At 41.8% G+C, this 18,527-nt stretch overlaps 1 protein-coding gene across 1 annotated transcript in view; it reads right to left on the bottom strand.

Moving 5' to 3' along the window:
- The window catches only part of TSPOAP1 (TSPO associated protein 1), an 87,101-nt gene that overhangs the window by 35,206 nt on the left and 33,368 nt on the right, over window positions 1-18,527 (bottom strand). The window contains exons 6-13 of the mRNA XM_070735103.1: window positions 16,326-16,418; window positions 13,953-14,036; window positions 13,106-13,195; window positions 12,196-12,318; window positions 10,870-10,974; window positions 9,504-9,554; window positions 9,010-9,030; window positions 3,756-3,963 (exon numbers count right to left, since the gene is read on the bottom strand). Of these exons, the coding sequence (XP_070591204.1) occupies window positions 3,756-3,963; window positions 9,010-9,030; window positions 9,504-9,554; window positions 10,870-10,974; window positions 12,196-12,318; window positions 13,106-13,195; window positions 13,953-14,036; window positions 16,326-16,418 (775 nt within the window). The remainder of the gene's footprint in view (window positions 1-3,755; window positions 3,964-9,009; window positions 9,031-9,503; window positions 9,555-10,869; window positions 10,975-12,195; window positions 12,319-13,105; window positions 13,196-13,952; window positions 14,037-16,325; window positions 16,419-18,527) is intronic.

Here is an 18,527-nt window from a genome sequence, read left to right as displayed (position 1 = left end):
ACTCCCCCCCCCCCCCCCGGAGGCCCTGTGGAGGCCGGAAACAGCCTGTGTCTCAACTTCTGGTGGGCCCAGTAGGCTTGTGTTTCACCCTCCCCAGGCTCCAAAGGCTTCCCCGGAGCTGGGAAAGGGTAAAAACGCCATCTCCCCCCCCCCCCCTGGAGGCTCTCTGGAAGCCGAAAGCGCCCTCCCAGAGCCTCTCTGCGAGCCAAAAGTCAGATGGCCGGCACACACATGCACGTTGGATCTGAGCTAGGGCAACGGCTCGCTGCCAGCAGATATGGCTCCGCGTGCCACCTGTGGCACCCATGCCATAGGCTCGCCATCACTGCCCCAGACCATCCTTAATAAACAATCCAAGGACTTCATGGCTTCTAAAAATTTTGGTTAAGAAAAGGAAAAGCCAATCCCATGACCTTTCAAATACTGCAGTCCTTGAGTGAGAAATGACCAGCATGAGCTAAACACAGAGAAAACGTTCGGGATGGAACAAGAAACAAATAAAGCTATATAAAGCTCCTCTTGAGCCCAAATGAAATGCCTTTAGCAAAGATCTCCTGTTCCATGTCGGAATGAGTCACAGTTCTGGGTGTTTTTCCTTCCAAGCAGCTTCCACTGGGTGGTGGTGTTCCAATGCCAAGACGAAGCAGCATTGGGCACTCCGCCAATGACCTCGGTTGTCCCCTTTCTCCATCAGTCTCCGTCAGGTTGGGAAAAACAATCTTAACCAAGCTTGGTTCATAGGGAAACAGTCTCCTTTAGAGGAGGCAGCCTTTTGTGTTTCTGCAGTCCTGACACAGAAGAAAACTATTTGTTACTGTGAATTTTTCTTTACCCCCCCTCCCTTTTTTTTTTTTGGCAAATCAACATCCGTCCCAGCCTTGCATAACCCCATTATGCTATGGGCCTTCCAGAGCTTTTCATTCTGAAATTAATTGCTTCAGCCGCTACTCTGGTGCAAAGGAAGTAAAGAGAACTTTGCTGGGTTTCATTCAAACTGCCCAGAGTTGCTGGATATGAGTAAATAAATTTAATGAATCAATAATTTCACAGTTACTGACAGTGTTTCTGTACTGGGAGAAACTCCTAGGCTTCTGGATTTTTTCAAGTTGCATCATGGTTCATCCGTGGGTTAGTTTTTAATTTGTTAATTGCTTTCTGGCTGCTCTGGCGGATATTTTTGCTGCATTCTCAGAGTTTTTCCCCCATTTTGTTCCTTGCCACAGAGAAACAAACATGCTGAAAAAGAACAGAGAGTCTGCCAGGTTTTATTATTCTCCCTCTGACTGCTTGGGAGGGAACGCTGTCTGATTTAGGACAGTCTTGGAGCACTGCAGAACACTGAAAATATGCTGACGGCTTGGCAAGGTCAAAGCTGGTGGCTGTAATTGGATCACTGGTCATTCTAGTTCTGTATCATCTAAACCAGTGATGGGAAAACTTTTTTCCCTCGGGTGCAAAAATATATGTGCCCATACCCATAATTCAATGCTCCCCATGCACCCTGCCCTCATGCGCATACGTGCATGACTTCCCACGCTCTCCTACATGTGCAATCCCCTGCACTCTCCCACCATGTACACACAAACCCCCTGCGCCTTGTTTTGGCTGTAGCAGGCCTCCCTGAAACTTCAAAAAGCCAGAAACAGCCCATTGCCCGACTTCAAATGGACCCGTTAGGCCCATTTTTCACCCTCTCCAGGCTCCAGAGGCTTTCTTGGAGCTGAGGACGGCGAAAACAGCCTCTCCGCACCCCTGGAGGCCCTCCAGAGGCTGGAAACGGCCCATTTCCCAATTTCTGGTGGGCCCGTTTTTCACCCTCCTGAGGCTACACAGGCTTTCTCGGAGACTGGGGAGGGTGAAAATGGACTCCTCTACCTCCCCGGAAGCTCTCCAGAAATGACCCATTTTCTGTCTTCCAGTGGACCAGGTAGGCCTGTTGTTTGCCCTCCCCAGGCCCCAGAGGCTTTCTTGGCACCTGGGGAGGGCAAAATGCCCCCCACCCCAATGGAGGCCCTCCAGAGGCTGAAAATGCCCATCCAGAGCCTCTACACGAGCCCTATACTTACCTGGTATCCAAAATGGGCTCATGAAAACTCCAAGGAGGGGAGGGGTGGCGTGAGCAGGACAACAGCTCAACTGGCCGGCACATGCATGTGTGCAGGAGTTGAGCAAGGGCAACGGCTCGCGTGCCATAGGTCCACCATCAGAGATCTAAATTGAGCAGCAGTAGTTCTTCAGTTTTAAGGCAAGATTTTTTTATGGAGTCTATTTAGGGAAGTTGTAGATTGAATGGAGGATCTTTTGTCTACAACAGTGATTTTCAACCTTTTTTGAGCCACGGCACATTTTTTACATTTACAAAATCCTGGGCACACCACCAACCAAAATGACACTCTAAGACAATACATATTATACATATTATCTCCGCCTTGTGTGTGTGTTTGTGTGTGTGCGTGCGTGTGTATACACACTCTTGAACCATTTCCAAAAACAGGTGAGGGCTGGGGGTTTTCCTCTCTTATTCTTTGGGTGCTTTTTATCACATGCTTTAAATCAAGAGTCACTTCTCTCTCTCTTTTGTTTCTCTCTCTTTCCTCTCATTCTCTGTCTCAATCATTTTCTCATTTCTCTTTCTTTCCTCCCCTTTTTGCTCATTTATCTCTCTCTCTCTCCCTTCCTCTCCTTTTCTCTCTTTCTCTCTCTCTTTCTTTCTTTCTTTCTCTCTTTCTTTCTCTCTCTTTCTCTTTCTCTCTCTCTTGCTTTCTTTCTCTCTTGCTTTCTCTCTCTCTCTTTCTCTCTCCCCCTCTCTCTTACTCTCTCTTGCTCTCTCTCCCTCAGTGTCTCTCTCTCTCTCTCTTGCTTCCTTTCTCTCTCTCTTGCTTTCTTTCTCTCTTTCTCTCTCTCTCTCTCACTCTCTCTCTCTCTTGCTTTCTTTCTTTCTCTTTCTCTCTTGCTTTCTTTCTCTTTCTCTCTCCCCTCTCGCGGCACACCTGACCATGTTCCGTGGCACACTGGTTGAAAAACACTGGTCTACAACACAGTGGGTCAGTATGAGCTACAGCGTCTACTTCAGGTTATGACTGAGATCATCCTAAAATAATTAAAATGCCCTTCCCTACCATAGCATGGCATCCTGACTATAACTCCCAGGATTCCAAGCCATCAGTGCCTTATTGATATGAAATTCTGAGAATCACAATCCAACAAATTTAGAAGACACCAGGGTGAGGAAAGCAAGCATTACAGCAGGCCCCCTATAAAATACAGGTAGTCCTCCACTTATGACCACAATTGAGCACAATGTTGCTAAATGAGATATTAAGTGAAATCTACCCCATTTTACAACCTTTCTTGCCACAGTTGTTAAGTGAATCACTGCTGTTGTTAATTTATTAACACGGTCGTTAAGTGAATCTGGCTTCCCCATTGACTTTGCTTGTCAGAAAGTTGCAAAAGGTGATCATGTGACCCTGGGACACTGCAACCATCCTCAGTATGAGCCAGTTGCCAAGCATCCAAATTTTGATCATGTGATCCTGGGGATGCTGCAACAGTCATAAGTATGGAAAATGGTCATAAGCCACCTTTTCACTGCTGATGTAACTTCAAACGGCAACTAAATGAAGTGTTGTAAATCAAAGACTAACTGTATATGTTGAAAGTTTTTGGAGGACTTGGTGCTTCCCTTTCTGAATTATTCTGTTGTCAACAAGAACATCAAAGAAACATACAAGGTTTCTCTTGTCTACTGTCACCTTTCTGCTTGAAGCCATTGGGGAGTTGCGGAGAACTCTTGCAAGTAGTAAAGACAATCTCTGAAGTCACCAGGGAAGAACAGAAGGAAGGAGTGGACGGAACACCTAATTTTCCAGTTTGGAGGCGAAACCGACTGAGTTCCTGAGAGAGGAAGTTAAACTGTTCTGTGTGGCTGCGACATTGGTTTTCCAACTCTCTTACACGGGCCTGCATCGCAAAGAAAAAAGCTATGTTAGCTACAATTGAAGGCAGATCTTAGGAACAGAAAAGAGATTTTAAGGTTAATATCCGCAGACATGTTGACTAGCCTAAGTCCACTATGGTCCACTGACAAAAAGTGTCCCCACTCACCAAACCTTAAAGTGGGCTTCAACCAGAACTCTCAGCATTATTCAGTTCTGGCTGGGTAACCATGGAAGTTGCAATCACATGACTAGAAACTGCCAAGATAGATGAAGTTGGATTCTTTATTTATTTTTATTTTATTTATTTGTTTTGTCCAATACACAATAATACACAATGAGGGTTATATAGGATATAATCAGGTAGAAGGAGTGAAATATAACTATGAGAGAATAGCAGAAAAGGATATAGGGATAGAAGAGAAGATATAGGAGATATAAGAGAGACAATAGGACAGGGGACGGTGTACGCCCCTTGATTGATGGAAGGAGATTGATTGAGTGATTGAATGACTGAGCAATTAAGTGATTAAGTGATTGAGCGACTGATTGATTGATTTTGTTGTTCCTGGGTACTGCATTTTGGGTGGAGAACATTATCTTTTTGGGACTTTTTAACCTAAAACTGTAATTTAGATTGCTAAATATTAGATTTATTACTATGTACTGTTTTTACCATTGTTGTGAGCCTCCCCGAGTCTGCGGAGAGGGGCGGCATATAAATCCAATAAATCTAATCTAATCTAATCTAATCATTTCCCAGCCAGTAGATCATAGATCAGTGATGGTGAACTAAAGGTTTGCATGCCACAAGGATGTGTGTGCAGGTGCTCGTACATGTGCACTTACCCACACCCATTCCCTGCCCCCCCCCACGCATGTGCACCACTACTTCCCGCACTGCCCTTGCATATGCATACAACCCCCCCCCCTCCTCACACATGTGCACAGGCATCACTGAAGTCTGGGACAGTGAAAAAACGGGCAAATCCTGAAGCTCCGGAGTGTGAACAACAGCCCAACAGACAAATCAGAACTTCCGGTTTGCCCATTGGGTGGATTTTTAGACTCCGGGGCTTCAGGGAAGTGTCCCTGAAGCCTCCAGAGGGCGAAATGGCCTCTCCCAAGGCCGAAAATTATCTGTCTAGCGCAGTGTTTCCCAACCTTGGCAACTTGAAGATATTTGGATTTCAACTCTCAGAATTCCCCAGCCAGCGAATGCTGGCTGGAGAATTCTGGGAATTGAAGTCCAGATATCTTCAAGTTGCCAAGGTTGGGAAACACTGGTCTAGCGTGCATGTGCACTGGAGCTGACAGAGGGCAATGCCTCGCGTACCTTCTGATATGGCTCCCCATGCCACCTTTTTTCCATCACGATCCTAGGTCTTTGAAAGATTTAATTTCATGATGCATCTGCTTGGCACAGCCTAGCAAAATTATCTTAGAGCTCCTGCAAATGTGGGCATTAGTTCCTTGTTTGTTTGGGGGCACAGTTTAAAGAGTTGGTGGCATCTCAGCAACTATTCCCTTCTGTACAAGTTCGCCTGCTTGTGAAGATCAATGGAGAGACCATCTCCATTTCCCAGCAGTGGCACAAGTGGAAAGGGTGGGACATGTCAGAGGGCTTTCTCTGGCACCAGATCTAAATTCTGGAATTTGTATATTCGGGAAATGTGGTTGACACCTTCTCTGATAGTGAGTAGCTTCTTTTTGGGACAAGACATTCTCTTCATAAGCAATATAAACTTTAGAAGGTGCTGCTTTCTCATTCAGCCTGCTACCTACTGTATTTTTGTCACATATTTTGTAATTATTTTTGTAAAAGTTTTCAGCGCTACTTTTGATAGAGGAAAGTTTCCAGTAATTTTTGGGCAGGATAAAGGGATCAATTTTAAAAGCAGACCCCTGTGCTGAATTGTGGGATAAACTTGCATGTTCAAAGATCAGCCATCATAGAAACATAGAAACATAGAAGTCTGACGGCAGAAAAAGACCTCATGGTCCATCTAGTCTGCCCTTATACTATTTTCTGTATTTTATCTTAGGATGGATATATGTTTATCCCAGGCATGTTTAAATTCAGTTACTGTGGATTTACCACAGTAAGCTGGAAGTTTGTTCCAAGGATCTACTGGAAGTAGATCTGCTGGAAGTTTGTTCCAAGGATCTACTACTGGAAGTTTGCTGGAAGTTTGTTCCAAGGATCTACTACTCTTTCAGTCAAATAATATTTTCTCATGTTGCTTTTGATCTTTCCCCCAACTAACTTCAGATTGTGTCCCCTTGTTCTTGTGTTCACTTTCCTATTAAAAACACTTCCCTCCTGAACCTTACTTAACCCTTTAACATATTTAAATATTTTGATCATATCCCCCTTTTCCTTCTGTCCTCCAGTCTATACAGATTGAGTTCATTAATTCTTTCCTGATACGTTTTATGCTTAAGACCTTCCACCATTCTTGTAGCCCTTCTTTGGACCCGTTCAATTTTGTCAATATCTCTTTGTAGGTGAGGTCTCCAGAACTGAACACAGTATTCCAAATGTGGTCTCACCAGCACTATATATAACGGGATCATAATCGCCCTCTTCCTGCTTGTTATACCTCTAGCTATGCAGCCAAGCATCCTATTTGCTTTCCCTACCGCCTGACTGCACTGTTCACCCATTTTGAGACTGTCTGAAATCACTACCCCTAAATCCTTTTCTTCTGAAGTTTTTGCTTCATCACAGCTCATGACAAGAAGAAACATAACTCTGACAAAATTGTTATTGTTGTAAAGCCTCCCTTAGTCCTGCGGGATTAGGTGACATATAAATCAATTAAATTACATTAAATTAAAGGGGGAAGGATTATGATTCCAAAGAGACTAAGGTGGTGGTGGTGGTGGTGGTGGTGGTGGTGGTGGTGGTAAACTTAGTTTTTCTTTCCTTTCTGCAAAAGCCTCTGAAAGAGTAAAAAGAGGATGGGTGGGTTATTGCTTTTATGGTTACCAAAAAAAGAGAGAGCCCAATTGCAGACTAGACTTGTTATTAATGACAATGAATAGAAGACACACACCATCGTACATTTCCCCCCCCCACACACACACACACAAAAACGTTTCTATGTTAACCACATCTACATTGCTACTTATTCTACAGAACAATACGTGCACATTATCTCTTCCTCTGTATGCCACACAGAACAAGGGCAAGGAATCTTCTTCCAGCCAAATATTTTTGGCTAATTAACGGATACAGTATAAGAAATGTATGGGAACTCAATTTAAGGATTATTGGGTGCAAGGGTGGGGGGTGGGGACAAGTGAAGCTGGAGATTTTCTGATTTCAAAGGAACAATAAGTTATTCTCATTAGCTAACTTTTCAGTAAGAGTCCCTTCTAGACTGGAGAAATCCTACCAGTGAATCTTAACACTTAGGATGGAAAGGTGATAGCCCAGTAACATAGAAGAGTAAAGTATGAAGAATCAGCAATTTGTAGTCAGGTTTGATTAGTCGCGGGGTCCCCAAACTTGGCAACTTTAAGAGTTGTGAATTTCAACTGTTAGAATTCTCCAGCCAGCTATATCTTAAAGTTGCCAAGTTTGAAGACCTCTGGATCAGTGTATTGAGTAGGAACGGGTGACTTGAGTTCAACTCCCTAAATCTGGGAACATGCCATCAGTATGGATTTATGACGGTTATAGTGTTCCAGGGCCATGTAATCCACCACCAAGCAAAGTGAGTGGGGGAAGTGGGACTTGCTTAACAACAGTATGATTCACTTAAAAACTTCAGTAACTTATTTGATAACTGTGTCAGACAAGGTCATAAAAATCGGGTGCAACTCACTAAACCATTGCCTTGCTTAGCAATGGAAACTCTGGCCTCAATTGAGGTTGTAAGTCAAGGACTATTGGGAGCGAAGGACACATTAAGAGTGTCAAATTTACATATTTTCCTTCATGCTTATTATAGCTTGGACATTTCTTCCTTTCTTCTGATAGTCATCAGAAAGGACAGCTTGTGCAGTTAAAACCTTGCTCTTGTTCTGTTGGGCTAATATAGACACAACAATTATATGCAAGTTTGGAAATGAGAAATATTATATTATTGCTTCTCAAATACATTTTAATTTTTCTCCAGTTCTTTCATTGCCTGTACATAAAACGTCCTACCACCTCTCACAATACTATACAACACAGTATCAACAGTAGAGACCTTCAAATTTCTAGGTTCTATCATATCTCAAGACCAAAAATGGTCACCTAACATCAAAAATGTCATCAAAAAAGTACAACAAAGAATGTTCTTTCTGCGCCAACTCAGGAAGCTCAAACTGCCCAAGGAGCTGCTGATACAGTTCTACAGAGGAATCATTGAGTCTGTCATCTGCATCTCTATAACTGTTTGGTTTGGTTCTGCAATCCAACAAGACTGACATAGACTTCAGAGGAGAATCAGAACTGCAGAACAAACAATTGCTGCCAACCTGCCTTCCGTCGAGGCTACTGCACGAGTCAAAAAGAGGGCAATGAAAATATTTACTGACCCCTCACATTCTGGACATAAACTGTTCCAACTCCTACCCTCAAAACGTCACTACAGAGCACTGCCCACCAAGACAACTAGACACAAGAACAGTTTTTTCTTGAACGCCATCACTCTGCTAAACAAATAATTCCCTCAACACTCTCAAACTATTTACTAAGTCTGAACTACTATTACTAATAATTTTTTCTCATCATTCCTATCACCCATTTTCTCCAACTTATGACTGTATGATTGTAACTTGTTGCTTGTATCCTTAAGATTTTTATTAAGATTGTTTATTAAAATTGCTTATTTGACCCCTATGACAATCACTAAGTATTGTACATCATGATTCTTGACAAATGTATCTTTTTGTTTTATGTACACTGAGAGCATATGCACCAAAGACAAATTCATTGTGTGTGCAATCACACTTGGCCAATAAAGAATTCTAATTCTAGTATTTCTCTGTTCCAAATGCCTCTGAAACAATCAAGATTTGTTCGAGGAAAGAGAGAAAAACAGAACATTTTTGGCACATCTGAAACCATTAGTACCTGCATAGAATCCAAGGAATTCTGACAAGATAAAAAGCAGCAGGGGAGGGGGGAAACAGTTGTTAACTGTACATCACCATCTTCCTTAAGTACAAATCCAGTGATGGATTGCAGGACCGGATAAATCAATCGAAAACCCACTGGAAGTGTAATGGATTGTGAGATTAACCTTGGGAGGCAGGAGAAAGAGCTGTAGCCAGGGCAACACTCAGATAAGAGATATCTCAGATCCTCTTTCTCCTGGCTCCCAAGGTTACTCTCACAGCCCATTATCAGAGACATTGCCTTCAAACCAACGAGCTGTAATGAAATCTTTTAGTATTTTCCATAATGACAAACTTAATCGGGTCTTCTTCTCTAAAGACAAGCACATGCTCCACATAGAGCTGGCAGTATTCGATGCGAAAATTTCTTGTTTATTTTAAATAAACTAAATTACACCTTACTGTATCTTGGTTTTTACCTCCCCTTCTTTTATTTTCTCCTCTCCTTACCTCCAAAAGCTGCACTGCTCCTTCGTGTTCTTTCCTAGCTTCAGCCTGAGCCTAAGTCCAAGAGAAAAGAAAGGTTAAGAAGGCTGGCTATCCCAGGAATATTTGCCTTCATTGGCACAGGTGATTTGCTTGTAGACTTCACTGAATTTATAAATTCTGCCTAGCCATTATGTATTTGCATTTGATGTATTGATTAGGTTTATGTTAAGCCATGGTTTATAACAGATGAATACACCATAATAATGTAAACCATAATCAAGCTGTTGTGGCCCATTCGCATCTAAGCAATTAGCAATGGATCCAGAGGACTCAGAGACAGTGGAGGCATGGTACAAGCGACCTGTGTTCCTGGCACTCGAGACTGACAATGAAGAGGATGTGGTGTCAGAGGTTACTAGAGTTATTTTATTATACACTTATATGCTGTTTTCAGACTGTTAAGTAGAACCAAAGAATTGGAAGGAACCTTGGAAGTCCTGCTCAAACAGGATATTTCAAACGAATGGTTGTCCCTTCTCTTCTTAAATCCTCCAGTATTGCAACACCTACTATACAACTTCTGGAGGCAAGTCATTCCACTGATTAATTGTTCTCAGTCTTAGGAAATTGCTTTTCCCCTTGATTAGTTTCCATTTATTTATTTATTTGTTTGTTTGTTTGTTTGTTTGTTTGATTATTTATTTATTCACTTATTCACTTATTCACTTATTCATTCATTCATTCATTCATTCATTCATTCATTCATTCATTTATTAGATTTGCATGCCGCCCCTCTCCGAAGACTCGGGGCGGCTCACAACAATAATTCTAATGCTCACAACAACAATTGCTTTTTGTCCTGCCTTCAGGTACTTTGGAAGGTAAGTTGACTTCTCTTTTTTGTGGCAGTCCATCAAATATTGTAACACTGCAGTCATGTTACCCCCTAGTCCTTCTTTTCATTAAACCACTAATTAAACGCCAACACAATTCGCAAGGTGTTGTCCATCCTGCTAACAGAGATGGGGACAGTCTGAATAAATGAATGAACAATAAGTAAAATGTGTTAAGTACCAATAGGGTAGAATCAAATTGTTTGTTGATGAAAGCAGAGGCAATTTCACCTTGCCCAGCGGTAGGGAGGTGTTTCCCCCATCCTTTGGCAGATTACATCTGCTCACATCAACGCAGCACCAGGAATTACTATGTGCTGAATGACACATCAGAGTAAAAACACCACCATTAGAATTTTTCCTTAACCCCCGCAGCAAGCCAGTTCTTGCCAATGGGGTCTCTACACATTCGCATGTGGGCTTCTGGCTGATGGAAGAATCAGGCTTGTGTGAATAAACGTGGAAGAAAGAAGCCTCCTTTTGACAGAAGTCACCTGCTGCAGCTGTCGGACTTCATCTTTTTTCTTCTGCAAGGCCTGCAAGGCCTTCTCGTGCTGATGTTCCAGCTGCTGCCTTCGTTCTGCAACATCTCTCATGTGCTGGAAAATTAGAAGATCAGGAAGAGTCCATGAAGGCAGGTAAAACATTTTAACAAGTAAATAGATTCTAAACATAAGAAAGCTGAGTGATTCTCTCCCAGATCATGTTTTTCCATCCTGAGCTATGCAAATCACTCTGCACTACTATTAATCTTCTCAACATTCCCATCACCCATCTCCTCCCATAAATGACTGTATGACTGTAACTTTGTTCCTTGTATCCTTACGATTTATATTGACTGGTTCCTAATATGATTTGATTGCTAACTTGTACTAGGTCTATCATTAGGTGTACCTTATGATTCTTGATGAACGTATCTTTTTTTTAAATGGACATTGACAGCATACGCACCAAGACAAATTCCTTATGTGTCCAATGACACCTGGCCAATAAATAAAATCTATTCTAGTCCATTCTTCTATTCAATAACATCAATAATGATGTTGCCTTCTATGTTTCTACGGATAGACTATGTCTAAAAGATGTTTTGGAAGAAATGGCAGAAGAGGGTCAAAATCTTTATTTAACTTGATTAAATGTCCATTTAAATGTGATAGCATAATTTTCTCTTTGTCATGCTAGTAGTTATCTCAAGGTTTTTGGAGCTGCAGATAGTTCTGGACCACTTGTGTGTTTTCTCTTTCTTAGACCTGTTGTCAAGGAACAATATGATTGCATACTCTAGTCTCCAGGAGCTAAGCATCAATTAAGAGCATCTTTAACTTTGCCTTAACTGGAGAATTATTTCTAACTTGTAGCTCACTGTATTAATTATTGGATTGCATTAGCATTTATTTATTTATTATTTATTTATTTATTTATTTATTAGATTTGTATGCCACCCCTCTCTGAAGATTTAACAGAAAATAGTGCTGATCACCATCTGTGCTTTGCTGCATAAAATGGAGTGTCTGTCAAGCATTTATTTATTTATTGGATTTGTATGCCGCCCCTCTCCGTAGACTCGTCTTTAATTATTTTATAAATTGTCTCAGGTTGATGCCAATTCCTGATTACAAGCTCTTGATTCATCATAGGAGTGTGACTAACACAAATAAAGAAGTGACATTTGCATTCATCCACATCCTCAAAATTAGCTTTTAATCAGAAAAACTGGGAGCCCATTACAACCTGATTCCAATTTTGCCATTTCTGCTGGTCAGTTTTCCAAAATGAAGGATATCCATAGAAGGTAGCTGCTCTGGGACAGCCCTACAAACCTTGAGTGCCTGCCCGAGACTCTCCAGCCTGTCCTGGAGTTCCTGGGTTTTCTGAAGAGCCGAATCCCGTTCCTCGGTCACTACAGAAACCTGCAGCCTCAAGTCAGCATTTTCAGATTCAATCTGCAATAAGAGCTACAGTCAATTAGTAGTAGTAGTAGTAGTAGTAGTAGTAGTAGTAGGAGGAGGAGGAGGAGGAGGAGGAGGAGGAGTCTCTGATACAAGGAGCATTACAATCCCTTCTGCTTTAGGGTTTGATTAATTTGTTCCATACAAAATTAATTTGATGGAGCTCTAAGCATGATCATAACTGGTGTTGGGTCTTTCTACAGAACTGTATGTATTTGTGTATTGATATTCCAACTTTTTTTTATTTATTCATTTGTCCAATACACAATACATATGGAAGAGAATAGACATGAAATAATATATATAAAGATAATATGTAAAAATAGAGGAGAAGATATATGAAAGGAAGAAAATATATATGATATATGAGATAAAGGAAAGACAATTGGACAGGGGACAAAAGGCACTCCAGTGCACTTATGCACGCCCCTTACTGACCTCTTTGGAACCTGGAGAGGTCAATTGTGGATAGTCTAAGGGAGAAATGTTGGGGGTTAGGGGCTGACACTACTGAGTCCGGTAATGAATTCCACGCTTTGACAACTCGATTGTTAAAGTCATATTTTTTACAGTCAGGTTTGGAGCGGTTAATATTAAGTTTGAATCTGTTGTGTGCTCTTGTGTAGCCAACACACCAGAAAGATGAATGAACTTGCTATACAATGAAAGAATATTTATCCCCAATGAAGACATCCTTGGGGACACTAAAGCCATGATCTACAATCACCAACTTACACAACGTTAGATGGAGGGAGGATATAAGAGAAGGTCCCATGATTACCTTCTCTGTCCACTCGACTTGCCCCTGTAACACGGCGTTCTCCTCACAGAGTCGGGCATTATCATTCCGCACTTCCTGCAGTTCGATCTCCTGCGTGGGGGAAAAAGCAAGCATGGATTTTCTGTGAAGAAAGAAATCTCTCCCCGTTATGACAAATGTGTTCAAGGGTTCAGAAAGAACTTATTAGAAAAATGCAACCTGGTATAAATATGCAGATCTAAGGCAAAGAAAGTAAAGTTTCTGAATAATATTTGTGCAGACTATATATGAAAATATGAAAAATATATTTTAAAAAGGATTTTGAGGGGGGGAAATGGAAAAGATTGTTGAAATTATCAACAGCTGTTCCTCCTGCTAGATTACAGTGGTTCTCAACCGGGGCGGGCCATCAATCCTGGCCCTACTGGAATGGGCCGGGAGTGCACCTCTGTCCCCCTGCGGGCTTGCGCACCCCTGCTCCTCTGCGCGTGCGCGGAATTCAGCTTCTGCACATGCGCTGGGTTTTTTAACCACCTCGGAAGGATGGGAGGCTGAATCAATCTTGAGCTGGTGGTGAGATTTGAACTGCTGAACTACTGCTAGCAGTTAACTGAAGTAGCCTGCAGTGCTGCACTCTAACCACTGAATTGTTAGCCTTTGTATCAATTACTGCTGTTCTTTGTAATCCTTTGTTCTTGTTGTATTAATTGCATCAGTGATTTGCTATTATTAGCCAGTTATTGCTATTGAACCTTCTGTTCCTAGGGAATTTGTCAGCCTCCCTCTTCTGTCTGTTGAAAGTGGCTCTAGGAGTCTGCAGGCAAAGCAAGCAGCGCAATGCCAACAATGGGGGTGGGAATTCACTTACAAGCTCTGCGCATCTCTTGTGCTTCTTCTTTACTTCATGCTCCAGATGTTCACATTGCTTCCTCTTCCTTGTGAGCTCAGAGTCCTATTGGAAGAGGAAAGTAGACAATCAAACTGAAAGGCAAATGAATAGAATATCTTCGGGACCACCTCCTGCCGCACGAATCCCAGCGACCGGTTAGGTCCCACAGAGTCGGCCTTCTTCGGGTCCCGTCGACTAAACAATGTCGTCTGGCGGGACCCAGGGGAAGAGCCTTCTCTGTGGGGGCCCCGACCCTCTGGAACCATCTCCCCCCTGAGATTAGGATTGCCCCCACCCTCCCTGCCTTTCGTAAACTCCTTAAGACCCACCTCTGCCGTCAGGCATGGGGGAACTAAAACACCTCCCCCTTGCCCATGTTGTTTTGTTGATTGATTGACTGTGTGCCTGTTTTTTTATATATATATTTCTAAGAGGTCTATAAGGGGTATGCATAAGCTATGCATGTGCCTACCGTCCCTGTCCTACTGTCCTATTTTCCTCTTTTATCGTTACTTTTTACTTATGTTATGTTTATACAAACTACTACTTTCCTATACATATTTGACAAATAAACAAACAAACAAACAAATAAATTTTAAGGATGCTGAAGCCCCAAGTGGCCTAGATTTAGCAGGTCTCTCTTGGCACTTTCAGGTATTCTTTTCCAGAACTATGTTGCATAGTCCTCGATTTATGACCACAAGCCCAAAATTTCTGTTTTTAAGTGGGAAATTTGTTAAGTTAATTTTGTCCCGTTTTACAACCATTCTTGCCACATCGGCGAAGCAGTGGAAGTGATGTGCCGGTGCTTGGAGGCTGTTATGGTCTGGATGGGTATCAACAGGCTCAAACTCAACCCTGACAAGATGGAATGGCTGGGTTTTGCCTCCCAAGGACAGTCCCATCTGTCCGTCCATCACCCTGGGGGGGGAAATTATTGACCCCCTCAGAGAGGGTCTGCAACTTGGACGTCCTCCTTGATCCATAGCTGACTTTAGAACATCACCTTTCAGCTGTTGTGAGGAGGGCATTTGCCCAGGTTCGCCTGGTGCACCAGTTGCGGCCCTATTTGGACAGGGAGTCTCTGCTCACAGTCACTCACACCCTCATCACCTCGAGGTTTGACTACTGCAATGCTCTCTACATGGGGATACCTCTGAAGAGTGTTCGGAAACTCCAGATCGTGCAGAATGCGGCCACACGAGCAGTCATGGGTCTTCCCAGATATGCCCATGTTTCGTCAACACTCCGCGGCCTGCATTGGTTGCCAATTAGTTTCCGGACACAATTCAAAGTGTTGGTGATGACCTACAAAGCCCTACATGGCATCAGACCAGAATTACGGGACCGCCTTCTGCCGCACAAATCCCAAAGAGTTGGTCCCAAAGAGTTGGCCTTCTCAAGGTCCCGTCGACCAGACAATGTTGTCTGGTGGGGACTCGGGGAAGAGCCTTCTCTATGGCAGCCCCGGCTCTCTGGAATCAACACCCTCCAGAGATTTGAACTGCCCCTACCCTCCTCGCCTTCCACAAGAGCCTTAAGACTATCTATGTCGCCAGGCATGGGGTAACTAGTGTATCCCTCCCTCTGACCATTGAAAGTTATGTGTGGTTATGATTGTGTAGTATCCATTTTTTTAATGGGTTTTAGTTACAGGTTTTTTAATTATTAGATTTGTATCTGAATTGTTTCATAGTTGTTGTGAGCTGCCCTGAGCCTTCGGAGAGGGGCGGCATACAAGTCTAATAAATTATTAAATTATTATTATTATTTGTTAATTAACTCACTGCAGTTGTTATGTTACTAATGTGGTTGTTAAGTGAATCTGGCTTCCCCATTGACTTTGCTCATCAGAAGGTCTCAAAAAGTGATCACACACTCCTGGGACACTGCAACCATCATAAATGTCCCGAGTCTTTGGAGAGGGGCGGCATACAAATCTAATAAATTGAATTTAAATTGAATTGAATAAATATGAGTCAAATGCCAAGGATCTGAATTTTGATCACATGGTTGTGAGGGATGCTGCAATAGTTGTAAGTGTGAAAAATGGTCACAGGTCACTTTTTTCAGTGCCATTGTAACTTCGAATGGTCACTAATCACGTTGTATATTTATTTTTGACGATCATGTTTCCACAAGGTAAAGATCAAGATTCCCTAAAGATTAGTACAGATCATAAAGTAATTTTTGCCATTGTCTTTTGGAAATTTAATTCAACACCTCAGTCTACTGAATAGTTCTAGAATCTCCTGTTAATGTCCCATCCAAGGACTAACTAGAGCACCCTCTTTAGCTTTGCTAGATGTTGTCAGATGCTATGATAAAGATTATTTTTTTAAAAAAACTCACCAAATGCTTCACGTGCTCCTTGACTTCAGGGGCAGAAAATAATGTTTCTTCTCTTCTTTGTACTCTTCCAAAAGGAAACAGTTCTGTCTCTGACTGCAAAAGAGACAAATTTCAGCCAAATTGAAGAGCAAATGGCCCTATTCATTTTGTGATCCAAAGTCTTTCTTTACTGATAGGAGTTAGCAAGTTTATTATATAAATTTATACTAAATATATTAATTTATTAAATTTCTATACTGCCCATCTTATCTAAGCAACTCTGGATAGTTTACAACATTGAGCAGTTTACAACACCCAGTCTTAAAACCAAGTTTCTGCCCTGAAAATCTGTTTGCTGCTGTGAACTGCTCTGGCTGTCGGATGTCACCTCTGAGGTTAAGCAGGAATGTGGACTTCGGTATGGCTGAATTCACACAATAAGCTAAACCAGACTAAAATAAAGTTTGATGGATTTGTTATTCAGCACCCCATGAGAACCGAGTGTTTCCCTGTGCAAATTATAGGGGCCAGGCTATCGCATTAAACCATCATATGATTTGTTTAGGCATAACGTATAATCAGAACACAGCACTGCTGTCAGGCCAAAACCAAAAATCACAAATTAGAGATTCTTCCCAGCTGAGTCCTTTACTGTCTTCACATCTATAGACAAAAATCATCCCAGACTGTGGAACTCTACTGTCTTCATGTACAATATACTCTGTAAACTACCAAGGAAGGGTTGTCTTCACCTTTTTACTCTCATACTGTATATAACATCCAGACCAAGTTCTCTTATTTCTTTGGAATGTATATCCCAACCCTTCTTGGTGTTCACCTTCCTATCACAACTGCTCATAGTATGCTGGGATGGGTGGATTCAGCTTGTAAATGGCATCTAATAAAGAACTCCATATATAGAATAGAATACAATACAATACAATAGAATTTTATTGGCCGTGTGATTGGACACACAAGGAATTTGTCTTGATGCATACATACAAGAGACAGAGTTAGAAATCAGTAGGCCCAGGTTCAAATTTCATGTCTATCAGGTGTGAAGAATCAGAACCAGTTAAGCTGATTTATTTATTTATTCATTAATTAATTAATTCATTCATTCATTCATTTATGTTTTATTAAATACATATTGGTAGTATACAAAGATATAATAATATTCATATATATGATACTAGTAAAAAAGGAACATTAGGACAGGGGACAGAAGGTACGCCGGTGCACTTATGCATGCCTCTTACTGACCTCTTAGGAATCGGGAGAGGTCAACAGTGGATAGTCTAAGGGTAAAGTTTTGAGGGTTAGGTGATGATACTAGAGTCTGGTAGTGAGTTCCATGCATGATGTATTCTTCTTGCTTTTACAGAAGAATCTGCTCAACTGTCAGTACTAATTGGGTGCTAGATAAGAGTTAACCGAATTCAAAAGTGGTTGAACCTAGACCACTTGTGAGAATGTAATGCGTCTAGGCTGATTCCCCTTAACTCCACACCCCAGGAAATGCCACTCTTTCTCCTTGTATAAACAATAAATTTAGATCAAATATATATATAAATAAATATATTATCATCCCATGCCTTTGATGTCATATAACATTGTTCTAATTATTTAATTATTTATTTAAGAAAATATATATGGTAGCCCACTCAGCGACTCTGGGTGATTTATAAAAATAAAAACTCAATATGCAATAATAATATTCCACCCACCATCCCAGCAATTAACAATCAATCACATAAGTCACTTTATGGATTCCATTCTATGCAGGGTTTTTCAGGTCCATTGGGAAAACTAGGTGTTCAGGGCCTTGTGAAAAAGTGTCAAGGTGGGAGCAATCTTATCTCCATGGAAATAAGAAATAGAAGAAATGTGTGCACATTCACACCCACACGTAATTTTTATTTTTTAGAATTGGGAGATATATATATAATTCAGTTCAGTGAAGTGGTAGAAGTAATGTACCAGTGCCTGGAAGCTCTGAGAGTCTGGATGGGGAGTCAACAAACTCAAACTCAACCTTGACAAGACTAAGTGGCTATGGGTGATGCCTCCAAAGGACCATACCAACTGTCCATCTCTGGTCCTGGGGAGGGAACACTAATCCCCTCAGATTGGGCCTGCAATCTGGTATCCTCCTAGATCCACAGCTGAGCTTTGATCAACATCTCTTGGTTATGGCTAGGAGGACTTTTGCACAGGTTCACC

This window comes from Erythrolamprus reginae, chromosome 1 (assembly GCF_031021105.1).
Source record: "Erythrolamprus reginae isolate rEryReg1 chromosome 1, rEryReg1.hap1, whole genome shotgun sequence".
Taxonomy (NCBI): domain Eukaryota; kingdom Metazoa; phylum Chordata; class Lepidosauria; order Squamata; family Dipsadidae; genus Erythrolamprus; species Erythrolamprus reginae.
The sequence above is the reverse complement of the archived record's forward strand: the minus strand, read 5'-3'. Positions and strand labels throughout refer to the sequence as shown.